At 43.1% G+C, this 27,300-nt stretch overlaps 1 protein-coding gene and 1 long non-coding RNA gene across 9 annotated transcripts in view; both read left to right on the forward strand.

The window, feature by feature from the left end:
- The window catches only part of LOC133503781 (uncharacterized), a 51,512-nt gene extending 46,821 nt beyond the window's left edge, over nt 1-4,691 (forward strand). Inside the window, exon 3 of the long non-coding RNA XR_009795835.1 lies at nt 3,240-4,691. This is a non-coding gene — a long non-coding RNA (uncharacterized LOC133503781). The remainder of the gene's footprint in view (nt 1-3,239) is intronic.
- Nucleotides 4,692-6,324: 1,633 nt separating this feature from the next.
- The window catches only part of lnx1 (ligand of numb-protein X 1), a 61,676-nt gene continuing 40,700 nt past the window's right edge, over nt 6,325-27,300 (forward strand). For 3 of the 8 annotated variants that reach the window (XM_061825445.1, XM_061825444.1, XM_061825446.1), the window contains exons 1-3: nt 14,563-14,734; nt 20,654-20,953; nt 21,038-21,472. In XM_061825445.1, coding sequence (XP_061681429.1) covers nt 14,733-14,734; nt 20,654-20,953; nt 21,038-21,472 — 737 coding nt within the window. In that variant the 5' untranslated portion in view covers nt 14,563-14,732. The other 5 variants (XM_061825449.1, XM_061825447.1, XM_061825451.1 and 2 more) reach the window with 5 other exon arrangements.

Consider the following 27,300-nt stretch of genomic DNA (forward strand, 5'->3'; position numbering starts at 1 on the left):
GGGGCGAAAATCCAGCCGCAGCTGATATGGCATCAACATAACGCTAATAATGACAAAATAAATAGTTCATATCTTCAAGAATCCTCATGTAATCTGATTCAAATTCCCTCTGCATAAAGACTGAATCCATTATTCAAAGTAAGAATTGTCTCTCCGTTGCGCGGCTGGATATCGCTGAGCAACCGGACCGGACTACTAATTTTCCGTTTGAACGACAGCTCGCCATGAAAAGGTCCCGTCTTATTTTATTTTTTATTTTGCAATAAAAGAACCGAGCCAGAATGGACATTTTAATATTCCGTCGCTGCATGTTGCGCTGCGGCGTGACATTTCATCTTCAAAGCGAGGCCCGACGCGCAGGAAAACGTCCCCTGACGCGAGCCCCTCCCCTTCCCCGCTACGTGGTGATGCATACATATGTACAACGCATATACATATATGGATTATGCGATGTTGTGCAAACAGGGATGGACGGATGGACGTTCTGAGTACACCGGATAGCGCTGAAAATTTCTGGATATGTCACGATGACGGGGAAAAGCTCTGAACAATGTTCAAAATATTAGGTACGCCTCCGCAAACACAAAACGTCCCAAAAAAAAAAAAAAGCTCGACTGCATTATCCGTTGGTCGACAAGCCAACGCTTTCATAAATTCTGTCCAAACTAGTTTTGTAATTTTTACAAAAATCACAAGGAGTTATTTCTTTTTTTCACCCATAAAAAAAAAACATGGAATGCTCACATTTTTCCTAAAAATTATTTTCTCACATACTGTAATTATTTTCTCTGTATATGATGCATTTTTCTTTTACCCCCAAATGTTTTTTTTTTTAAATTTCCTTGTAAAATCAGTTTTCACCCCCAAATCAACTCTTTTCATTTTTTAAAAATAAACTTAAAAAATATATATATATTTTTGTGACGCTTATTTGAAAGCTAGTTTCTTCAAGTTCCTAACTTTTTTAACTACTAGAACTACTTACGTTAAGGACTTCAACTACCATAAACTCCAATTTTTGACTAAAATAATTTCCCCTCTTTTTTTTTAAATCTCAAAATATAATTTTTTTTAAAATCACGGATTTCAACCAAATATTCAAAACAAAAAGTAATCTCATTTTTCCTTTTCCAAAAAATTAAAAAAAATGGAAATGATTCGCAAAAACATGACATTTTTAATTTTGCGCCTGTTTTTCTTCTTTTTTTTTTTTTTTAAAGGATTGCATTTCCTTTTCATTTAAGTGTCATGTAGGTGACATTAGCGCACAGAAAATTCTGACTTTTTGTGCCAAGTCCAAACTTTTTATTTTTTTTTACAGAATAGAATGACCTGATTGGCCTGTGCAGGTGTACCTAATGATATGGTCATTTTCTCTGGTTTTCTTCGGAAATTGGCACGGCAAAATTCATTTATTGAACTATTCCCTTTGTTCCATTTATGTGCACTTACGGTAAATGAATTTTTACTGGATGTGGAGCTTTCATTTATTTTATTTTTCTACAAGGCTCCAGTGACGTGACGTGCTATTTATTTACCCGCTTGTATTCCCTTCACACATTTGACCTTCATAGGGCCGATTCCAGGTCGCGGGGGCCGAAGCGGACTTCCGCTCGGCTTAGCGTGATTCGATTATGAAGACGATTCGGAAGAGAAGCGGGGGAAAAAAATAACGAGTCAATGTGGTCTGAGGGACCGTCAGGACCGCTGGGGTCCGGCCGGCGGGGGGGGGGTCAAAGTTCACATATCGAGGCGTTTGAAGAACGCTCGTACATCACGGCGGGCGGGAGGAGGAGGAGGTGGGGGAGGGGCTCCGCCGTGTCAAAACAAAACCTTGTGTAAACAAGAACCATCCTTCCTGTTTTTGCGTGTGCAAGTTTGTGTTATCTGGACTTCTTTTCTGGTTTGTTTCACCAGACGGTTGATGGCCTTTGAAACGGGTCATTGACACGGTTGCCGCTTCACGCTGGTTTTGGGGACGCTCTTGGACACATGAATTCAATCTCGGCCCCCCCCCCCCTAACATTTGAGGAACTTGTTTTATTTTTTCTATCTACTGGAAAAGCGTCCAACCAAACAGTGCTTGAAATGTAAAATTTTAACAAGAAAAATACAGCAAACCCCAACCCCTCCTCCAAGTCCCCCCCCATCTCTCAACACCCCGAGAACCCCTCATCGTAGACTCGCTCCTGTTCCCTCCATTTATTGCCACACCCATTTGAGGTTTCCCGTCAAAACCAAAAATAAAACATAGGTGATTACTTATGGCGGCACGGCGGAACAGCTGGTAAAGCGTCGGCCTCACCGTTCTGAGGACCCGGGTTCGATCGCGGCTTTGCCTGTGTGGGGTTTGCATGTTCTCCCCCGTGCCTGCGTGGCTTTTCTCCGGGCACTCGAATATCCTCCCACAACCCAAAAACACGCAACGTTAATTGGACACTCTAAATTGCCCCAAGGTGTGATTGTGAGTGTTGCTGTTTGTCTCCATGTGCCCTGCGATTGGCTGGCAACCAGTTCAGGGTGGACCCCACCTCCTGCACATTGACAATTGTTATAGGCTCCAGCACTCTCTGCGACCCTCGTGAGGATAAGCGGAAAAGAAATTGGATGGATGGATGACCAGAAAACAAACATATGACCAATAGTAGTTCAACCCATAAAATTTTAGGTTGTGTTTATGTGTTCTCATGCTATGCTAATGTTAGCCAGATAATCAATGATGGGTGAGAAATGGAATCAAAACGCAACCCTCATGAGGATAAGCGGCAAAAAAAATGGATGGATGGATGGATGATTACTTATCTAAAACACATAAGTCTGCTAGGGTTAATGCTAGTAAACAATACAAAACGCCATAGAAGGGCTAACGATGATCTGACGTTGCGGTATCGCCCTTCAAGCGAGGGATATTTGAATAACAATAATCAATATACTTAGACAGACAATATCAGACTACTCAAAGGACTACATTTTTTGTCGTCTGCAGCTTATCGAGTTCACAGTAGTTGTGAAACTCTTCTCCGCATTCCGCACGAGTTGATGCGTTGACGTGTGAGGTGTCGATTTGCCTCGCTGGCTCCCGAATTATACATCAAACCGTTTGCTAGTCAATAAGCTCGGGAGGAAGTCTGCGGCACTTATTGATGTCTTTGCGTTTGTTCTGGTGAATGTGAACCCAGCGTCCCTCTCGGGAGCGTTAACCCACTTTTGCTCCTTTTTCTTCTTGGCTTTCGACACAGAAACGTCTGCACCTCTCGGAAAAACGTCCATGAGGAGGATGATGGCGGCGTTCAGTCAGCTCCCCCGTTTCGTTGGACTTGTTTTCAGCACGTGCGATCTTTGACTGTGATTGTCAAAATGTGGTAAAACTCCCCTTTGGTGATACACAAAAGACTGAAGAAGAACAGCATAGAAAATGAAGTCAAATACCTTTTAATGTGCAATCATATAATATAATAATATATTATCCATCGATGAAGAGAGAGGAAATGCAAATTGAATTACAAGTCATTTAATTATAGGTAAAGTGAAGAAAATAAGTATTTGAACACCCTGCTATGTTGCAAGTTCTCCCACTTAGAAATCATGGAGGGGTCTGAAATTTTCATCGTAGGTGCTTGTCCACTGTGAAAGAAATCCAGAAGTCACAATGTATGATTTATTTTAAACGATTTATTGGTGTGATAGAGCTGGAAATAAGTATTTGAACGCCTGAGAAAACCTTGTTTGCAATTACAGAGGTCAAACGTTTCCTGTAGTTTTCCACCAGGTTTGCACACACTGCAGGAGGGATTTTGGCCCGCTCCTTCACACAGATCTTCTCCAGATCAGACAGGTTTCTGGGCTGTCGCTGAGAAATAATGGAGTTTCAGCTCCCTCCAAAGATTTTCCATTGGGTTTAGGTCTGGAGACTGTCTAGGCCACACAAGAACCTTGATATGCTTCTCAGGGAGCCGCTCCTTGCTTTTCCTGGCTGTGTGGTTTGGGTCATTGTCATGTTGAATGACCCTGCGACGACCCATCTTCAATCCTCTGACCGAGGCAAAGAGGTCACAATACATGGCCGCGGTCGTCATCGTCTTTTTAACACAGTCCAGTCGTCCTGTCCCGTGTGTAGAAAAACACCCCCAAAGCATGATGCCACCACCCCCATTCTTCACAGGAGGGACGGTGTTCTCGGGATGGAACTCATCATTTGTCTTCCTGCAAACACGCTTAGTGGAATTATGACCAGAAAGTTCCATTTTGGTATCATCTGACCACAAAAATTTCTCTCATGACTCCATGACTCCTGTGTATCATCCAAATGGTCATTGGCAAATTTAAGACGGGCCTTGACATGTGCTGGTTTAATCATTATTATTCATTCCCCCCTTAAGTTAAGCAAATATGCATGAAGGTAACAGTGACTTACCATAATATTATGCAGATCCCAGCATGACCTCCTCACGTTGCCTCTGTTTAAAATTCCCCTTTTTGTGGGGGGGGGGGGGGCATCTCAGTTACATAACGCCACTAGAGGGATGGAAGGATGGAGGCACTTCAATCGTTACCTCAGACGCCGCCGTGAGGATCTCATCCGAAGACGCAAAAAGGGAGATGACGAGCGCCGAGTTAGGACAACGCATCCGCTCGGGGACGCCCGGATTAAGATTAAAAGGCAGAGCGAGAAATAGAAATATAATTATACGTCACAGAGGAATTTTTTTTTTTTTTTTTTTTTTTAAGCGGGGATGATAAACAAATGTACTTTGAAAGACAAAACAGTACTTGAGATTTTGTACTTTTCCCACTGAATGAAACAATTCCTGTAAACAGCCATATTTGAATTACATGATTGAAATAAAGCTCAGGTGAAAAAAAGCACGATAAAAAAGTGGACATGTTGGTGAAAAAGTTAACAAACAAACAAAAAACTGTGCCTTTCCAAAGGGTTAGGTTTTGCATTAAACTCCAAAATATGGAATATGTGCAATTTCTGTACCGTCAGATTAACAGGAAGGCCGTAAACCCGAGTCTTGATCCGGGTGGAACAATGCATGCATAACCGAGGTGGCGAAAGTTTGTATGCTTTTAAAATCCCGGGAGGGGGGGGGGGGGGGGGGAGAACAGCGTAAATGGACCCGACCGGGAACAAGAGGACCCGATAAGGTCAGCAAAAAATAATTGGTCTATCTTTTTCATCGATCCAGATATTTGTACAATGATAACTAGTTGCTGCCTAATGAAGTCTTCCAGTCAGGACCTTGTCGTCCTCTGCGGCGTCCCAGCGATGAAGCCTTCGCCTGGGCCTCGCCGGCTCCGGCGCTCCCCACCCTGAGGAAGGTGACAGCTGCCGGCTCCATAAATCTCGTTTCTGCTATTTCGGGCCTTCCAGGGGAGCTTCGCGTAAGTGTGCATTTCTCTTAGAAACGTCGATACTCGTAGCCGCGTTCCCCGCTCCCGAGCACCACCGGCCGATTTTGGCCGAGGAGACATCAATCATAGGTCATGTTGAGACAAAAAAAAGCAATCACGCTCACATTTATTGCTCTGAAGATTTTAGGGGCTGGTTTTAAATTGTATTGTTCAAAACTAAACAATTGAAAGAAATATAATTGCTATTGCAGTTTAAAAAAAAAAAAGATGGTGGTGTGTCAGCGAGGCCCTGGAGCGACGCCGTCGGCACCAGCCGGGCTTGCACGTCTCAGCTAAAGGTCGGCGCCCATGTATGTAATAATGATGCGCGACATTTAAAAAAAATAAATAAATAAATTTCCTTGTAAAATTGGCACACATAGAGGTGTTGTGAGCAACCTTATAAAATTTGACTGTAAAAAAAAAAAAAAAAAAATTGCAGGGCTTTAAAAAGAAAAAAGTGCTTTGCTCTGCCTGCTCTCAAACGCTAAATGCGCTGAAACCACGCCCTGTTCAACTGTCAAATGTCGATCAAATACCAGGACTACAACCCGGAAAATCGGAAACTAGTTCGTCGAGCGTCTTATCTCCTGCCTGCTCGTCTACATTTGAACCCCCGAAATTTCCTCAGTTTTTAGTTCTCAAACTAGAGGGGTGTTATGAATGTGGGGGGGTCTACCATATGACCCACCAGGTCATCACAGGGCCTCTTTGACACTGCAACAACGAGGCACTCTAAAACAGACTCCCCGGTGCACAGCCCCTCTCCACATTTTGGACTTGTAATTTGTTTTAACCTCCTTCATCTGCCTTTTCTCTGAAAGGTGTGTCTTTTGAAACGTATATTCAAGTTGCTTTACTTTGTAAAAATATAACAATACTTCTCAAAACAATACTTTTCCAGCATGTATGTAATTGGGCGGCACGGTGTCTCAGGTGGAAAGCGTTGGCCTCGCAGTTCCGAGTGCCCAGGTTCGATCCCGGCCCTGCCTGTGCGGGTTTCCTCCGGGCACTCCGGTTTCCTCCCACATCCCCAAAAACATGCAACATTAATTGGACAATCTAAATTGCCCATAGGTGTGATTGTGAGTGCGGCTGTTTGTCTCCATGTGCCCTGCGACTAGCTGGCGACCAGTTCAGGTGTACCCCGCCTCCTGTCCGTTGACAGCTGGGATAGGCTCCAGCACTCCCCGTGACCCTCGTGTGGCTAAGCGGCGAATATGTAAAAAAAAAAAAAAAAAAAGATGGATGGCTGTATGAAATTCATCTGTACCGAGAACACTGTAACTGCACTGTGACGCTTCTCCTGTTTATCTATTCGACTTTATTTTTACTCCACACGCCAAGCAGGAAAGGCAACTCAATTTTTATTTACAGATGCAAATTCAGATCGATATCATGCGTCCCGGCGCCGTGTTACGGCAGCGTTTGTGCTTTTAGTTGCCGTCTCACCGCCCGCCGTGTTACGTAATGTTTTGTCGCCAGCCGTTTACCATTTGAATAATTTAGCATAATGGCTGACGCTTTGATGAAATCGACAAGAGGGAGTGAATAATCTTTTACTGCTGCTTTTTATATGAGCTCATCCTGTCTGGCAAATTGACAATGCGTGTGTGCACGATTCCCAGGTGGGCTCTTGGGTTTTATATGGCTGCCTTCGCCGATCGAGCCATTACACGATGTCGCCATTTCCGCTTCATCGTTAGCATGCGGATTAGCGCGTGTTCAAGGGTTTCCTTTCAATTCGTCACTGATCCCAATTAGCATTAGCCACCAAAGTTTTCTTTTCTGGCCTAACCACCATCAGAAGCGCTGACCTATAGAGCCCGTGCACGTGACGTCACCATTTTCACAGCGCCATATTGCAGGTCAAACAGAGCTGCTTGACATTGTGGGGGACATTGAACCAGAGCAGAATATTTACAATGCCCGAGACTTGTTGTGCTGTTTGTTTTTGTAACAGACGAGACAGATATTCAAAGAGATCATTCTATAGAATACCAGCTGAAAAGACCAGAAAAGATTGATGGATTTCGCAATTAAACGTGATGGATGGTGCCCAACCGAGTACACACGCCTCTGTAGCGATTGCTTCACTTCAGGTAGGAAATATTCTTTTCAATCTCAAATTCCCAAGAAGTATTTATAATGCCAAGTTGGCTCATTTGAGAACAATACGTATCAAAAAAAAAAAAATGACAGGCTTCAGCCCCCCCGTACACGGAAGCGTGTTGCGGCCACACGTTAATCTTCGGTAAACCTCTCCCCAAGACTTTTTATTTTTTCTAATATGCATGGTTCTCAAATGAGTCCAGTGCATATTTATAAAAAGAAAATAAACGGTCGGTCACACAAAGGTTTACCGAAGTTCGTGTGGCCGCAACACGCTTCCGTGTACGGGGGGCTGAAGGCTGAAGGCTATCTTATATAAGAGGCATATTTTCCTTTTTTAAATACGCATTTGACTCATTTGAGAACAATGCATTTTTTTTCCCAATCATAGTTAGTGAATGCTAGTTCGTGTAAAACCAGGGGTCATTTATTTGAATATTGGTATTTGTATTGAAGAAAATCTGAGTGGCTGCCGAGGCCTGAGTGGGATTTATTCCTGATTGAGAACACATCCAGCAACGAAGTATTCGTATGCGTCCAGACTTTTCTACACTTTCAAACTCACTCACCAGATCCACGTGTAGATCCAGTTGTCCAAGACAAGCCGAAGCGACTTAACAATCCAATTTCTTATCGGTGGAAACATCGACTTCAAAATTAAATATGGGTTCTTTAATCCAGGTGTCTCTCATTTTTACTCGTACCTTCGTTTATTATCACCTTCTAAATGTTTAACGGTATCGGACAAAACTCGGTGAGACGTATTTTCGCGTCGTCTCCAAGCGACTTAGCATTGAAGAATGCTTTGTTTGACCGACGCTTCCAAGCAGTGACGTGATTTGATGACGCAGGTGCACGAGCTCTATATTTACAACCTAAATGCTAACATTTGTTTTATGAAATTGTATTAAGCTATCCCCATCAGTGGATTCTTTCCATTTTCTAGCATTTCACTTAACCGCTCAGTTTCCAGTACACGTTGGATTTATCCAATCAAATTTCGGCCTCAATCTAATTTTCCCAAGGCCATCAGCGGCAGTGGCGCTGGCCCGTTTTTCGCAATGGGACAGGTTCTTCAATCGATCCCTTTTCAAATTCATCCTCACGTCGAGATTTTTCTTTGGTTGGCAAGAGCAAAACTCCTCGACGTAGCTTATTTTTCATTTTGTGTTTTAGTCATATTAGATAAATATTGATTATCAGTTGCTCCAGAAGATGTACATGACCCATGTATTAGTGTATTTTTTTCCTACCATTGTGACATGATGGTGGTACTACTAAGAGGTAGAATAAACCCTTCATCTGAAGACCGAGCCACCAAATACTTTTCCCACCGCTGCTAAATTGACTCAAATACAATGAAAGATTTTTCTTCATTTTACAGTGACAGTCAAATGGAGGACATCTTGCTTCCCGGGATCCAAGCATTTAAAAAGAAAACAAAAGAAGAAGAAGAATCCCACAAAACACACTAAATAGATGATGTTAATACAGTCAAATTAGTATTTTAAAAGCGCGTTCACCCTAGGTCAGCGTCTATTTATGTCTTAGCCTCCAACACCCCCCTCCAGCCTCCATCCTCCACGTTCGCTTGGCGTCACAGATCTGCCGCAGGAGAGGTCAAGGAGGGGCGAAGGATGCGAACACGAGACCCACCTGACCGGCTGGTGGCGTTGCTTTCACTTACCGTAATTAGCGTGCTCCCGTTTGACTTCACGTTCTGCTCTCCGTGCTGCTTATCAAGTCGACGTCTTATGCGGCCCTCGGGTTGCGGGAAGAAGGTTCCGGCCGTGTCGCTCCGGCGACGGCAGCGGTGTGAAGCGATGGCGGTGAGTCAGCCGGAGAACGAGCCCGTAAGAGTTGATATTCACTTCATACCAAAAAAAAAAAAAAAAAAAGGATAATAATAGAATGCATGTAGAAAAATGACACCTTGTTTTTAGCAGGATTCAACTAACGAAGGAAAGAAACAAAGTATTAAGAAATGTAGGAACGGTGGATCAGTCGGTTAACCATTAGCCTCACAGTTCTGAGGTCCCGGGTTCGATCCTGGACCCGCCTATGTGGAGTTTGCCTGTTCTTCTCGTGCCTGCGTGGGTTTGTCCCGGGCACTCCGGTTTCTTCCCACATCCCAAAAACATGCAACATTAATTGGACACTCTAAATTGCCCCAAGGTGTGATTGTGAGTACGGCTGTTTTTCTCCATGTGCCCTGCGATTGGCTGGCGACCAGTTCAGGGTGTACACCGCCTCCTGCCTGTTGACAGCTGGGATAGGCTTCGGCACTCCCCGTGACCCATGTGAGGATAAGCGGTGAAGAAAATGAGTGGATGGAACAAAGGATGAATGAACTAAGCTTTGCTCCCCTTCAAAATGTTGATGACATTTATTGGTTAGTTTATGATTTAACAAATAAGGGGGGGGGGGGAAGTAAGTCACAAATGAAATAAGTAGCTTCCCATCACCCAAAATTTCATAGAATTTACTTAAAAAGTATTTTTCATGATGCAACAACCGATTATCTAGGCAGTCAATTTTGATGACATGATACAATGAACTAACCTTCCATCCCAAACATTTTAAAAATGTGGTTAATTTTGTGCAACTAACTGGTGAATTCATTCATTTAGTTTTAGCATAATTCAACTAACTACTACAAATTTTAAGTACCTAACTACTGTATTTTCCGCATTGTAAGGCGCACCTAAGAGCCTTTAAATTTCTCAAAAGCGGACAGTGCGCCTTCTATACGGATCAATGTTGAGCCTTTAGCGCAGCTCCATGTCATGGATGAATAACGTAACCCCAGCTTTCACTGTAGCATCTGTTATATGTGCCTTATAATGCGGTGCGCCTTATGTATGAAAAAAAGTTTTAAAATAGGCCGTTCGTTGGAGGTGCGGCTTATAATGCGGTGTGGAAAATACGCTAATTAGCTAACTACCACGTCGCTCTGCAAGGTTTTGTCAAAATTTGCCAGGTAACAAACTAATCTCCTTGCTTATTCACGAGCTAACTAGTTCATGAGTTAGCGAGCTAGCATTCCAGCAACAGAACGCAAAACTGTATTCGCTGCAAGAGTAATTCATCAGTTTGTGTTTATGTCTTTGTCAAGCATTTGAAATAGACAAAGCATCAATTTAGTACCAGATGGCACATGATGTGGTCTGCAGTCTTTTATTTTTCCAGGTGGCTCCGTTCCAGATCCCGGCAGGCCAGCTTGTGAAAGTGAGCCCCGAGGTGTTGTGTGACGCCTCACATCAAAAGCGGGGTTGTTACTCACCGGTGGCCGTCTTCAAGAGGCTGCTATCAACGCTCGGCGCAATGACCGCGAGAGGAGCGTCATCGCACGTCGCCTCGGCAACACGCCGGTGCGAGGTGAACGTTAATGGAATGCGCTGGTAGTTATGTTACCGTGGTGACAGGCATAGAAATAATACGTGACAAACACCACTTGGACGTTAAACCATCAGTCAGATTCACTGGCTAACTAGCTAGCTGACTAGCATACCACTAGACCAACTGCTGAAAATTGGTGGGTTTGTCTACCTCTGTGATGATGTGAAAACAGGGCGATACAATGGAACAACTGGTTTGAGGGTTGGCCTCACAGTTGTGAGGACCCTGGTTGAAATCCTGGGCCCACCTGTGTGGATTTTATCCCTACCTGCATGGGTTTTCTACAGGCACTCTGGTTTCCTCCCAGATCCCAAAAACATGCATTGGAGACTCTAAATTGCCCTTAGGTGTGATTGTGAGTCTGACTGTTGTCTGTCTCAATGTGCTTTGTGATTGGCTGGCAACCAGTTCAGGGTGTAGCCCGCCTCCTGCCCGATCACACCTAGGATGGGCTCTAGCACTCCCATGACCCTTGTGTGGATAAAAGGGTACGAAAATGGATGGACGGATTGAGTCAAATTCTGTTGTTTTGGAGTTTGCTTGCAACACTTGCAAGCATTCATTACAGATTGTGTTCAATTCCGTCTGTGTGTGTGTGTGTGTGACGGTGTTAGTCGGCTTGCTCAAAGGTGTCTCTGACACCAGAGAAATTAGCGGGATTCATCTTCATTTGCAGCCTGTCGTCGGCTGACTCCCGGGGCCTTCCGACCGCTGTTTGATGGTCAAAACCTGACCGCGACTCACCGCTGGCCTGTCTTTGAGCTTCCGAGGCTTCATCACGCTTAACGTCAGGCCAGTCTCACAGGTAACTAGTACCTTCCTCTTCTCCTCCGTGACAGGTAACAAATTGCCAAAGTGGCGGCGCTGCCCACGCGTGACGGTGTTCACAAACGCCTCATGCAGGAATTTCAACACTTCCCCCCCTGAGTCAAAAGTAGACACCAGACAGATGAATCCTTCAATAAAATCATTAGTTCTATCCAGGAGTTAAATCGACTAGGCTCATTTAGCAACGTTTTCCAATGAGATGATGGGATGCAAGTAGATTTCGTTAAAATCCCCCCAAATTTGACACAAGCATGTCATAAAAAATTACCGTAATTCCCGGCCTGCAAGCCGCCGCGCTAGCTAGCGTTAGCGCCGCCGCATTAGCACCATCGCGCTAGCGTTAGCACTGCCGTGTTAGCAACTCTGCATTAGCGTGAAACTCTTTCTGTGTACCGAGGCTTATCACCAGGTGCGCCAGGCCGGGAATTACAGTAATTTGCTAATTAAATCAGTTCAGGTGAGCTACTTTTGGTTGTATAGGCCAGACGGCCGCGACAGCTACATTAGCTATGTTGCTAGCTGCGATGTGAAAGTGTTTTTTTTTTAACAAATTGAATGTTTACTAGTAATACTTCATTTTTTTGTATCTTTTTCATCGCCACCTCGCTGGGATTGACTCTTTTATTGGGTATCTGTTTATGAAACTTTTTATCGTTTGCTTCCGAGCCTCCTTGGACCAAAAGGAAGATCTTATCGCAATGTGCCCTTCCCGCGAAAATAAATGATTAAAATATTGCTAAGTGAATTCCAACAAATACTCCGTGATAAGAGGACACTGTGCTATTGGAACTTAAAAAAAAATGAGCACACTTAAGTACCCTAATGTTTGTGTCGCGCTTAGAAGAACAGCAGATGAATAACGTAAAGGCACCCGAGTGTCTCCCATGTTTAGCATCATTGCATAAATCACGTAACAAAGCAAAGATGAGCAATGTAACAGTTTTGTAGTCTCAAATGAGCCGTTCCGCCATTTCCAGATGTGAAACGTTCATCAATTTTGGCAACTTTATGAGCTTTGGGTGCTCGCCTATTGTTTTTGTCTATGCGTTTTTGTTGAGAAATGGCTTACTAACAATGTAGACACATTACGGCGATGAAATGGATTGTAAAAAACCCCTCATCTGGATCCACATTTGTAAACAAATACAAGCTTTTTCTCAATAGCAGGAGATGTGAACTGACAGAAATTACACTTGCGAAAAAATATGAGAAATGGAACATCCATAACGAACAAATAAATTCAAATTACACGCAAAGTAAGCGAATTTGGGTTGGAACTTGATTTTCTCGCTTTGTTTTGCGAGGTAAAATTCATGTTGCAAGCGAGCTTCGAGTACGGCGTGTACAGGTACTGTTACCGTGTTGCAAATATGTATTGACACAGTTGCCAGTGCACATTCTGTTTATTGAACGGTGCAAATGATCAAACATAAAAACAAAATGAGAACACTTGAGCTGCTGTGAGCCACAACACATGCCCAGGTGCTCACAGACTGATTAATCTGACTCTTGCTAATGATGTCACCCACGAGGCCACGCCCCTTAACGGCGCATATCTAGCACACAAATACTACAGTTCATACAGTAATTACACTTAATAAAGCCAGTTAATTTCTTCACGTTGAATTGTTTTTCTGTTTATATGCAATACAGTATTTTTTTGGGGGTGGGGTGAAGTACATATGGCAAAAAATTGTGGGTGTTTTTTGGGGAGCTGGAACGGATTGCGCCATCGCAATTCTTTTTAATGGAGAAAATTGATTTGACAAAATATGTTGGGTTATTAGAGGCAAAAATGATTTCCATCTTTTCGCCAGAAATGCATTTTCATAAATCAAAGTATTACAGCAATTGGCATTACCTAGCCTACCTAAGGATAGCAGATATTTAGATTTGTATTATTTATTTTTTTATGTTCTGCTCATTTTTTCAATTATTTTTGTGTCAGCGCTTCATAAATACTGCTCCAACACCAGCGTTTGTAGCAACCATGATTCAGCTGTGTTTGCGTCAACGACTGACTCACATCTAAACGCTTGTCATGTGTTTTGTGTTTGGAGAGCGCCACAAGCAAAGCGGGGTGCGGGTGGGTTGTTTTGGTGCGTTAATTCTCAGCCTTTCAAAATCAATTAGTGTCATGAAAATTGAAGAGAAAGCGACGCTAAGATCGACTCACTTCTCCAGAAGCAGCAGTTTGGCAGATATGATTTGTAAATATTCTTTTAAATATGTATAAAGAAGAAGAAAAAATAATGAGAAAAATATTACACTTTTAAGATTTTAGAAAATATTTTTCTGAGACTTATTTTTCTTCAAATATAAAGCAATCCATCTCATACAAGGACTTTTACTAGAATGATTTCTTTAAATCAAAAATAAAATTTCATGCTTAAGTTTAAAGTTGATTTTTTTTTACTTGTGATTTCAGCTCGTAAAAAAATTAAATACACTTTTATTGACAAGACTTAAAAAGTTAACTTTTTTTCTTGTAAGATTTCTAACTTTACAAAAATGTTTGACTCTTTTTTTCTGTTTTTTCCTCATAGTATCGTTACTGTATACAAGTAACAATCCAACTTTTATAATTTGGAATAAGATAATGACTTTTTGTTTTGTGATCCCATGTTACCTTGTCTTTTTTTTGAGTGGAGCTTAGCCAAAATGCTCATCTCAGTTTTTTTTTTTTTTATTCTCCCTATCAACCCTGCCAGGTGATCAGGTCGGTCCGGTTCTTGGGCTGTTTACATATTCTCTGGCCCCACCCCTTTCTGCGCCGCCACTTCCTGCTTCACGCTCACCTCGGCCTGTCATAGGTGAGCCGCCTCCGTCGCTGCAGGTGAAAGAATTTCCCCAAAGAGCAGCGCTGCCGGGATAAAGTTTCCCCGACCAACCCAAGCACGCGGGCACAAAGTCCTTCCTTCCTTCCGCCCTTTTCTTCTGTGGTTTAGTGTTACAACATTCTCCCTGTTCAGGTGAACTGCATTTCTCATGAAGTCATGTAAGTATATCGTCGTTGTCTCTTTTCTCCCTAAAAAGCAAAAAAAAAAAAAAAAAAAAACAAGAAAGTTTCTCTTTAAATGCTGTACAAGTTGATTTAAAGTTGTCGTAAATGAGGTCTATGTTTTGGTTTCTGTCGTGTGAATCGGAGGATGTTTGGTACACAATGTTGTGATTTTAGTTGACTGTTTGGATGTTCAAGACATTTGAAGAGGGTGTCACATTTGCCTGCAGATGTGCTCCTTGACTTGTGCTTCACCCCACATAGTCTACGTTTACATTTTTTTTTTTTTAAATCGGACAAAACAGCCTGGATTTGCTTTGAAATCCGTGTAAAGCCACCTTTTATAGAACTTAAAAAGTCAGTTACTTAATTAACCATCAAGGCACTGTGTTATCATGTCATAAGCAGGCAATAGTTTTTGCTAACTAGCATGATAGCAGCTAACATGCTACAAAAAAAATCTTCAAATCTTCTCTTTCTGAATTGACCCTATGTCTGTCTCTATATGACCAGCGAGTTTTGGGTGTACCCTGCCTCCGGCACAATGATAGCTGGGATAGGCTCCAGCACGCCCTTGTGAGGATAAGTGGCTCATAAAATGGATGGATGGACGGATGACGTTCCAGAAAAATTGTTTTTTTTTGTGTAGGAGAAAAATTGGCCTTTTGGGCGAATGTTTTTGCGTGATATTGCCAATAGTCAAAAATGGCCTACAAGTGAAAGTAAAACTACATTTATTCTTTCTGAACATATTTCCTCAACCCTTTGGTTTCCTCTGCTTTTCGGGGAAGCCCTTCTGCGATTGTCTTGACAACTTTAACGTAAACCTGTCCACCGATAAACTCGCACTGTGCAAAATTCCAAGGGGCTCTCGAAGTCAACGTGGCAAAATTAATCACTCGCGTTAAAAACTTGACTTAAAATAAATTCCACAGTGTTGACACTTGTCACGTTGCCAAATCTATGAAGCCGGCTATCTATCTTAACGCGTTCTCTAGCTATTTATCTACTGTAGCTATCTTCATAAATCATTCTAGCTAGCTATTTCACTGTCTGTCCTCTGTATCTAGATTTATATAATAGATAGCGATCCCATTTGCTAGTCAGCTAGCTTTCTAATAACAGGCAAGTTGTCTTTTGTGTGAGAATCTACATTTTCTAAAAATGTGGCAATTAGAACTTGAAAGATCTTGAAATGGATTTAACTTAAGTGAATGTTTGAAAAAAAAAAAAAAAGAAAAAAGTGATCTCCCTTCCCGGAATTTTCCGTGATTCGGAGACATGCCTGAACACAAAAGTTGACTTGATTGTGTTTTGGCACGCCTGATGTTAATTTGTTGCTCCGAGTAAACGTTTAGTTTTGTGTCCAAGCACAGCTGCTCACTCATCCATCAAATACATTGCCAGTTAGCACCAAAAATCTAGTTTTGATGTTATCATCTGGCTTTGGGTAATCAATTTGTTATTTGCATTTTTCAAGAGTTTCCACGTCGAACTTGGATGTTAGCTGCTTGCTTAGCCTCGTTAGCAGCGTTTTTGCAGTACTGTTGTCTCGAGTGAAAGATGGTTAAATGCCATATGTTATTCAAGTGTTTACATTCCAGCGTCATTTTGCGTCCCTCTGGAAAAGTGCCGGGAACCCTAAATACTAGCTACTGACTAAGAGGTGTACTTTTCACTCAGCTCAGCTAGTTCTTAGCTTAAAAGTTGCAAGATGTTTCATACTAGGTTGGTTTCAAAACCAGAGTGTAAACTAAGTGAAAATTAGCTGACATGGCAAAACATATCATGACTAACTTGCCAGATTTTTTTTTATACCAGGTACCCTCAGAAAAACAAAGTTATTGCCCTGAAATGTGTTCTTTACAGTTTGGCAAAATATTTGAATGACTTTGGCCCTGGAAAATGTGAAAATAATTATCCCGATACACACATACAGCTGATTTTCAAAATGTTAGGGATTTTTTGGAGGTGTTTTTATGTGTGGTGTACTCTAGTACACATCAACATACAAAACGACATCAATTCAGTCTCGATTTCCATCGATTCATTTTTTTGCCGCTTATCCTCACAATAGTCACAGGGATGAATAGGGATATGCGTAGGGTTAGGGTTCGGTTTTAGGGTTTCGTAACCCTAAATCCTAACATAACCTTAGCTAAGTTTATCATTTAATTGTCGGCCCTGACCATTTTAACTCTAAATATATATATATATATATATATATATATATATATATATATAATATATATAATGTTCAATCCTGGCCCCGCCTGTGTGGAGTTTTCATGTACCCCCCATGCCTGCGTGGGTTTTCTTTGGGCACTCCGGTTTCCTCCCACATCCCAAAAACATGCATTCATTGGAGACTCGAAATTGCCCCTAGGTGTGATTGTGAGTGCGGCTGTTTGTCTCTATGTGGACCGGCAACGCCTCCTGCCCGTTGACAGCAGGGATAGGCTCCAGCACTCGCCGCGACCCTCGTGAGGATAAGCGTCAAAGAAAATGGATGGATGCATACCCTACACCACTGGATAATCGCTCAGGATAGTCTTTTGGAGACATCCGACAATCGCAGTCTGAAAAGAGGGAAAATACACAAATTAGCCTCGCTTATTGATATGCAACTAGCTTCTTTAGATATTAAAAATTGGTACATGTGACCCTGCTTCACAATTGCTGTATAGGAAAAAGCCTGCAAATAATTTCTTGCGCCTGGGAAGTGAGTCTTTTCACATCTCCACCTTTTACACTCTTACTGTCTGCATTTTACTCGCTATACGTTCTGAAAAAGGCGAACGGACGAGGGCAAACGACGCTCTTAAACAAACCGAAACACGAGCCCGTCACGGCGAGAGCCTTTTCCTCCTTTTGTTATTACACATAACAAAGCAAGGAGTGATTACTTTTGCAGTCTCGGAGTGTTTGTCTGTCGTAGCGCGGGGGTGAGTTATTGATTAAACGTCGGAGTTCAGGTGCAGGGTGAACCTTATCGGACCACGCCGATGTCGTTCCCCCCCCCCCCCCTCCCGCGCGGGTGTGTGCACTTGTGTGTGCACCGTCTGCATGTCTCCACACGCATTTGTGTGGATGGGAAAAAGGCTTTTATAGTGTTATCCTCATTCCAGATGCACCTCGTATGCCATTAAGCAGTCACTTTTGTTTATTCCCATTAGCGGAGTGCAGTGTGGAGGATGGAGTTAATCTACTTTGATGTACAACAGTTGTTCACTGACCAAATTTAAATATATTATTAATATTAGTAATAGTAGTAGTAACAGTGATATAGTAATGGTTTTAGAATTATCAGTTTTGAGTGGATATTCTTCAATAGTTACATTTTATTGTATTACTTTATAGTATTATTTAATTTCATTATTAATTATTTAAATTTTCATCTGTGTATTTTATTTAATTTTATTTTTAAATATATTTTGTTTTATTTGTGACTTCTATCAGTTTGACAAAAGAAATTTAATGTAAAATAAAGTTGACAAAAATGTGAATAAAAATAATTGTTGCGCTCTTGAAACTATTATATTCAAACCAAATTAAATATTAATACATATTATAAAATTAATATCATTCGTTAATTAATTATAAAATATCCAGTTATAACATACCTGACTGTATATAATATTTATGGTGTTAGTATTATCATGCCATAACATTGTTTTAAATAAAATATCTTTAGATCTGAAGATATTTGTTGAAATTTAGATTTTAAAAAGTTATAATGTATGTATAAATGTAGTTGAATTTCAAAATAATGTTTTGAGGCCATTTCACCCCATAATCCATAATCAGTAAAAATATCTTGTACTGTTTACTTGGGTCTAAATCTGGATTAGATCCCGTTTGCACATTTGGCAGCAATTTCACTCAAAGACGGAAAATCCCATTTAGCGTTTCATGTATCATCAGATCAGGCTATAATTTGACATCTTGCAGTCGGATCTTATTTAGTTTCCTCTCTTTGGCCCGTAGAGCGTTCCGTGTCTACCGCCGATGCCGCGGCCAAGACCAAAAAAACGGGGTCCTGAAACCAGGCGGCATCCCGTTGTTTGACCCCCATCGAAATTGCCGTTGCCAAGGTGACGTTTGTCTGACTGAGCCCGTCTGTTCGCGGCCTGCTTTCTAGATGACGGAAACCCGTGTTGCGACAGAACAGAACAGAGCAGAACTGGCGCGTCGGCCGCAAACATGTTGCTCAGCCGATTATCAGTGCGGGAAGCTCTCACAGCTGAGCAGAACAGTGTCGCTGTTCTGCATTTGAATATTTTTTACGTTATTTTACGTTGAGTTACAGTGCATGCTAGAGTTGAAGTGAACCGACTTGCACCAGCGTTTGCTCGCAAGGGTACCAAGTCCCAGTTTTTGGCCCGTTAGGTGAGCATTCGGATTCAGATGACAGCGTTTCCACGAGACCAAATGAAACGCACAATCTGAGCAACAATGCTGGATGTAGGATTAACACTTGAGTTGAAGTCTTCTCTTCTTAGGTGCCCACTCGGCTTTCGATGGTCATATTCCAAAGTTGACCAAAAAAACCTCATTTTAGTTTGGTCCATGTCTTTGGTCCAAATTGGGTTTACAGTAATCTTAAAATGATCGAGACTCACTTCTTCGAGTGATATCGGTCCGCCTCACGGTTCTGATAACCACGCTCTTAAGTGAACGAACTAGACTATCAAAGCAGCACTGGTCAATGTCCTTGATCCGTTTCACTTGAGCTAAAGTGAACCGAACCACACCAAAGTTCACTCCAAAGGGGACCGAGATTCTTCTTCTTCTTCTTTTCCCTTCGGCTTGTCCTGATTAGGGGTCGCCACAACGTGTCATCTTTTTCCATCCAAGCCCATCTCGTGCAACTTCCTCTCTAAGTCACCCACTGTCCTCACGTCCTCCCCCACCACATCCATCAACCTTTTCTTTGGTCTTCCTCTCCCTCTTTTGCCCGGCAGCTCCATCCTCAGCACCCTTCTACCAACATACTCACTCTCTCGCCTCTGGACACGTCCAAACCATCGAAGTATGATCTCTCGAACCTTGTCTCAAAAACGTCGAACTTTGGCTGTCCCTTCTAATGAGCTCATTTCTAATCCTGCTCACGCCGACCGAGAACCTCAACATCTTCATTTCTGCTACCTCCAGTTCTGCTTCCTGTTGTTTCTTCAGTGCCACCGTCTCTAATCCGTACATCATGGCCGGGCTCACCACTGTTTTACAAACTTTTCCCTTCATCCTAGCGGAGACTTTTCCGTCACATAGAACACCAGACACCTTCCGCCAACCATTCCCACCCTGCTTGGACCTGTTTCTTCCCTTCCTTACCACACTCTCCATTGCTCTGTATGGTTGACCCCGTGTACTTGAAGTCGTCCACCCTCGCTAAAGAATTTAGACAAAGCGACAGTGGTCCGTGCTTCCGGCCCTTGTAGCGATCACGCTTTAGCTAAAAGTGAACTGCACCGTGCCACAGCTTTCTTGCAAGCGGAACTAGTTCACATCAAGGGACTGCCTCGTTGTGGATCTCTTGTTTTATAGGTACCAGGGTTGATAAGATTGTGTGCACTTGCCCAAAGCCCGTGCCTCGTGGTCTATGTAGCGATTGCATCTGACCTTCCTTATGGCTTTGTTCCTTCTTTATGCACCAGACTTCAGATGATTGTGTTCAGCGCTAACCAAATTAGCTGCACTATCTGATCAACAATAGTCCATTCCTTTTGGTTCTCACTTGAGCTGAAGTTTTTTTTTTTTTTTTTTTAAGGGATCCACTACGAATTTGATGATATCTAAAATGTATCTATGTGCGGTATTTATTCGCCGTTTCATATCTTTTCTGTCACTAGCAAAGACACGCTCGGATGTCTCCCGCTTGTGGTCCACCTGACCAGATCTAACCGGACCCCCCAGGTTTAAGCTCACGATGGCCGAGTCCCCCGCAGCGACTCTCAGTGACCCCGTCTGCCAGATCTGCCTGCAGGCCCTTGTCCAACCGCAGGACGTGCCCTGCGGACACACCTCCTGTCGTGCGTGCCTCGCCAGCTCCCTGCTCCACGGCAACGTTTGCCCGGTTTGCCACGAGCCCCTCGAGATGCGGAAATGTGAGAAAGACGGCCCGCTGGTCCACCAAATGCTGGACAAGATGAGTGTTGCTTGCCCTCCCGCTGAAGTCCAGACACATGGTGACCTGGAGAACCCTGTGAATGACAGGTGGGAAAGTGCAAACAAAGTCCAAAGATGGGAAGTCGGCAAGCTGGTTTGTATTCTTCTAAAAATTGTCCAAAACGTTTTCAGCCAGCAGCCTGAATCGGCTGTGCCAATTGAGGATGCCCCGCTACCGCCAGTTTCTTCACCCGGTTCGGGGCGTCATTCGCCGCCACCGGACCTGTGCGTCTCGTGCGGCCACAGCCACCAGCTGGAGGAGAACCACGAGTACCTTTACAAAGACGAGGTGGACAGCGACCTGATGTGCCACATCTGCCTGCAGCCGCTCATCCGGCCGCTGGACACGCCCTGCGGGCACACCTACTGTCAGGAGTGCCTCACCAGCTTCCTGCTGGAGAGCGACTTCTGCCCGGTGTGCCGCACGCCCCTCATGCTGCAGAGCTGCAGGAAGCCAAGCCTGCTGGTGCACAAGCTGCTGGACAAGCTGACTGTGGTTTGCCCCTTCAAGGATCACTGCACTCAAGTCCTGGCCCGCGGTGATATGGAGGACCACATCAAGTGCAGGTAAAGGAGGGTGACGCGGAAGTTTATCACCAGGCCCTTTAAGCAAACTCCGGAGGCGAGAAATACAGAAAATAAAATAAAATGTAAAAAAAATAAAACATTAAATATAGAAAAATAAAAACAAATACAAATGTCTCATCGCAGATTTTAAAAATTTTGAATTAAAAAAAAAAAATGACCAAAAAAATATACAAATAAAAAAATCAGATAAAAGCTAAAATAAAAATAGGACTATAAGCACATGAATGAGATAAATATAGAAAAATCAAAACAAATAGAAATGTCTGATCACACATTTTAAAAAATTAGGAATACAAAAAAATGACAAAGAAATATACAAATAAAAAAATCAGATAAAAGTTGAAGGAAAAACAGGGCTATAAGCACATAAATAAGATAAAATTGTAAACAATAAATACGCAAACAACATAATACAAAATTAAGTTGGAAAAGAAATTGAATAAACTGCAATTTAAATATAAAGACAATTAAAAAAGGGAACATTTTAAATAAAAATAGAAATGTATAAGAATCCATCCATCCATTTTCTTAGCCGCTTATCCTCTCGAGGGTCACCGGAGTGATGGAGCCCATCCCAGCTGTCAACGGGCAGAAGGCGGGGTACACCTTCAACTTGGTTGCCAGCCAATCGCAGGGCACATGGAGACAAACAGCCGCATTCACAATCACACCGACGGGCAATTTAAGAGTGTCCAATTAATGTTGCACGGGGAGAACATGCAAACCCCACACTGGCGGGTCCGGGATTGAACCCGGGACCTCAGAACTGTGAGGCCAACACTTTACCAATTTTATTTTCTTTATAAAAATCCAAACTAATTCAATAAATACTCTCCAATTACAGCAGAAATTTGGCATTTCCCCCACAAAAAAAATAACCAAAAGAAGAAACGTCAGATCTTAACTTTATTCCTCTCAATAATCTGTTTGTGATTTTAATTATCAGTATAAAAAGAACCTTTTTTGAAAAAAACAAAGGGTTTCTTGTTTCTGTGTGTAAGATGCTCACAAGGGGCACTGTACTGCCTTTTCAGCGCATTTCTTTCTTTATTGACTCTGCGCTGAACAGACTAACCACCGTCTTCTAAATTGTTAAAAGTCGGGCTTCTGTGCCCAAAAGGCAAAGCTTTCATCCAAACTAACATGGCCCCCGTGTTTATCCAACATTAAGCGCACTGTGTTTTGGTTTCCTTTCGGTCGGGCCGTGTTTTCATTAACGCTCATTAGCACTCGGCTGGCCTGAAGGCTTCTGGGATGATTAGTGCATCTCAGCAAGTTTAGCGCGCACGAGCATCAGCACATCCTCACTCTCGTTCACTGGTTTCTATCATTTTTTTCAAGACGTATTTTTTACCTTTGTCGGTTCTTGTTGTTCGTTTTCTGGTCGAGCAGTGCGTATGGATGTAATAAGACCGCCCCGTCAAAATTTGCCAATCTAAGATTTAGATATAGATTTAGAAAAAGGGTGAAACGTGTGATGTAATTCTTAATCTTGCTTAATTTTGTTTTTACAAATTCATTTTATTCAGAAAGTTTGAAACTGCTTTAAGTGAAAGAAATTTCATGGAGTGTCTCTTATAAAACAATAAAGTGTGGGGAAAAAAATAGATATTGTTAAACGTTAAAAAGCTTGACAACAAGTAAAAGAGGCTAGCAAGTGGTTAGCAAGAGCAGCTAACGTTAACAGTGTTGATTCATTTTCGTCACGTTGTTATTCTGTCACCCTTTGTTGAGGCTGCAAAAAAAGCCAACGATAAATCAATTTAATCCTTTGACGCTAACAGAACTAAATCCTAGTCGGTTACGATGGAGTCTTGCAACACTGCAAAGTTTCACCTCGAATAACGGCATCAACCAAAAGGCTTGTTTACAACAGTTGAAGCGTACTTTCTTTGAAAATGTTATATTTTCAGATAAGGTTTATATATAATTCACACTGCATCGCTGTTGGGAAATTTAAAAAATCCACCTAGGACACTCAAGCGTAGCATTTGACCGGTGGCGGACTCGCTATTACTTAGCGCTAGCGGCTAACAGCGTGCTTATCTTGTCTATTGCTATCCTGGTTAATGATGTGAAAAAGCTAACAGGAAAAACAAATGAATCCTGAGATTCTGTTTAGCTCAAAAAATCGGACCTTGGCAACAGTAAATCGCTGTCGTACGTCAGTCAAAGCACGCCACCGTCTGTTGACAATCTATGCTAACGCACGTGTACTTCCTGTTTCTTTGTTTGGAAACCAAATCTTCTGTAAGCCATTGATTTGGAAAGGAAACGTGAAATTAGTTTGAATTGATATGACAGTTTTGATGATAATTTCTTTATTGATAAAGACAAGTATTAAAATTAGTGGGGTCATCATTTATCCATTCATCCATCCATCCATCCATCCATCCATTTTCTACCCCTTTTCCGGGTCAAATCACGGGGGAAGTAGCTTCTGCAGGGATACCCAGACTTCCCTTCCCCCAGCCACTTCTTCCAGCTCTTCCGGAGGGATCCCGAGGCGTTCCCAAGCAAGTCGAGAGACGTAGTCTCTCCGGCGTGTCCTGGGTCGTCCCCGGGGTCTCTTTCAAGTGGGACATGCCTGGAACACCTCACCAGGGAGGCATCCGAATCTGATGCCCCAGCCACCTCATCGAGCTCCTCTCAATGCGGAGGAGTAGCACCTCGACACTGAGCCCCTCCCTGATGACCGAGCTTCTCACCCTATCTCTAAGGGAGACCCCGGACACCCTGCGGAGGAAACTCATTTCGGCCGCTTGTATCCGGGATCTTGTTCTTTCGGTCACGACCCACAGCTCGTGCCCATAATTGACGGTAGGAACGTAGATCGTCTGGTAAATTGAGAGTTTCGCCTTTTGAATTAGCTCCCTCTTTACCAAAACGGACCGATACAAAGTCCACATCACTGCAGATGCTGTACTGATCCGTCTTGTCGATCTCCCGCTCCATTCTTCCCTCACTCGTGGGCAAGACCCCAAGATACTTGAACTCCTCCACTTGGGGAAGGATCTCATCCCCGACATGGAGAGGGCACGCCACCCTTTTCCAACTGAGGACCTTAGTCCTTCGCCATTTATCCATCCATCCATTTTATGAGCCACTTATCCTCAGGAGTGTCGTAGGAGTAGTGGCGCCAATCCCAGCTGTCATCGGGCGGGAGGCGGGGTACACCCTGAACCGGTTGCCAGCCATTCGCACGGCAGAGTCGTCATTTAATCGCCTTTTTTCCTTTTGTTGTCTTTCCCCGGTGTTTCCATCCATATTGTAGTATCTACTGTAATTTTCACTTCACCGTCACACGGAAACTTAGTAAGTGCTGTCACAGTCCGCCTTGAAAGTACAGCGCGTCCATGACGCTTCACACATTTCACTGCTTCTCAGGGGGGGGCAACGTCACCTTCTCACATTGACTCTGAATAGGAAGCAATTATAAACCATTCCTGCATATGAGGCCCCCCTTTCCCTCCCTCCCCCCGACCTTCCATTTTACAGTGGGAGGGGCTGGCAGCACCGTCAGCCCCGATATCTGGCAGCGGGTCAAGTGTTGTCATGGCGGAGACCGCCGGGCCGCGCCATCTGGTCTTCTGGCTGCTTTCACCGCTTGTTGAATCCCGCTTGATGAACTGTTATTCAAAGCAGAAATCAAATACAAAACGGGCAGACTTTTGATCCGAGGTACTGGTTCTCCCGGACATCTTAGTCGGCGGCTGATCATGTCGGAACTCGCACGGAATTCGAGTCTCGTGGAGGTTTCTGTTGACACGCGCGGCGCCAATGCACACATTATTAGGGACACTTGCCATTTGTATCCGAAGCGATGGCTTGATCAAACTCGGTCAATGACCTACGTTGGGGTCTTGTAAACTGGTGAAAATTTATGATTTTAATGCCCCGGAACTAATATTCACTTCGTACTGCTGTCTGGATAGGAAAACAAATTTCCTCTGACACCAGTTTTAACCATAAACATGAAATCTGGTGGACGTTTATATCATGATAGGATGGATATAAAGTCTCAAAGGAACCAATCAGGGACTTTGGCTTGAAGGAGCCAGTTTTGCCGGTCTTGAGTTTTTCGAATTCCTCCAAACGAGACCCGGTCGGAAGCTGACGTCGGTGCTCAATTGACCCCTCCGTGGATATTGCGCAATCCACGTCACTGACCAATCAGAGGCCAGAGATCTGGATAGACCAAAGCCCGTTTTTGCTCCCGCCATTTTCTCAGACAACATTGCATGGTCCAGTATAGGTTGAGTTAGCGTTTTATCGCGTATTTGGGTTATTTAACGAAAAATATGGTTAAGAGGTGTAGTCACGGACTTTGTAACAGTGACGACAGGTATCCTGAAAGGCTAGTTGGTGGAGGTCGATTCGTACCCTTTCCAAAACCGAAGACCCAGTACGAAAAATGCCTTTGATGGATCAAACGTTGTGGAAGACCGCATCATCAACTAAATCCATCTAATATCAACCGGAACACATATGTTTGCACGAAGGTATGCCCTATATTTGATTTTCAATAGATATCTCGTGTAAATGAATTTGAAGTTCTTCGCTAGCATAACACTGCTGCGTGTGAACGATTGCCACACTTATTCTTTGTTGAGCGATATTTAGCGATGATCGGACTGCACAAACGTGTCGCTTTCTTGCCGGCTCGCGGCCGAAGCTTAACCAGACTGTGTTTGCGCGAAGATATGCCCTAAATTTGATTTTTAATACACGTCTCGTATAAATGAATGAGACGTTCTCCGCTAGCATAACATTGCTACGTGTGAATGATTTGAATGAAATCAGAAGCATGGCGTCTCTCTCAGTTAAGAATGTATTGTGTTTAGAATCTATAATATATCGTTGATTTTTTTAATGAAATCAGAAGCATGGAGTCTGTCTCAGTTCAGAATGTATTGCATTGTATTTGCCATTTTTACTGTTTGTCTTACGTGAGCGCACGTGGCGTGACGTCACTTCAGGAGGCGTGGTTAAGTGCCCTGTACGGAGGGGTCAATTGGCAAGATCTTTGCTTATACCACAGGTGTCAAATTCGAGGCCAGGGGGCCAGATACGGCCCGCTGCATGATTTGATGTGGCCCGCGCAGGCAAATCACGTGTATCAACTTCCATGATTTTTTGTTCAAATCTGTCCCAAAATTTCAAATTGTCACGTCACAAATGATAACGTTGAGCTATTACAAGCATTTTTTTCATTACACCAAACAGCAATAGTCGGAAAACCCATTACCCTTGATTTCTGCTTCCAAAACTAGTTCATTAAATTCATGTGTAAATATGATGATGCAGTTCAAGATTTGTATGGTGTCACAGTGCCCTGTGACAAAAATGAGTTTGACACCCCCGGCCGATACCATCTAATGTGGGCGGAGCCTGGCGTGAGAGAGTAATGATTATTTCCCGGGTTGACGATGAAAAAAGGAAACTAATAACTCACCTCAACAGGTTTTCACCAATATTTTCATACTCTCACATGCTTTATCTCTCGACCATCCCGCCCACCGAAACTGAAAATTACGACGGCAAATGGATTGTTCCCTAACTGTAATTACTCAACTCTTGCATTACGAATATGGCTTCAATTCAAATATCATTTTCGTCAAAGTGTCGGTAATATAGCGACGTGGCAGGGTGATTATTACGGCGAAGTGAATAAGATGAGAAATCGGGCCGCCGTGCGTGAGAAATTAACAAGGAAAATTGAGACGCGGGCACCCCACCGCGTCGCGTTAATGTAGAAAGCTATTAAAAGACTCCTCAAGGGGCCGCGGCGCTTGGAACCGCGTTCG

This window comes from Syngnathoides biaculeatus, chromosome 7 (genome assembly GCF_019802595.1).
Source record: "Syngnathoides biaculeatus isolate LvHL_M chromosome 7, ASM1980259v1, whole genome shotgun sequence".
Classification (NCBI taxonomy): Eukaryota; Metazoa; Chordata; class Actinopteri; order Syngnathiformes; family Syngnathidae; genus Syngnathoides; species Syngnathoides biaculeatus.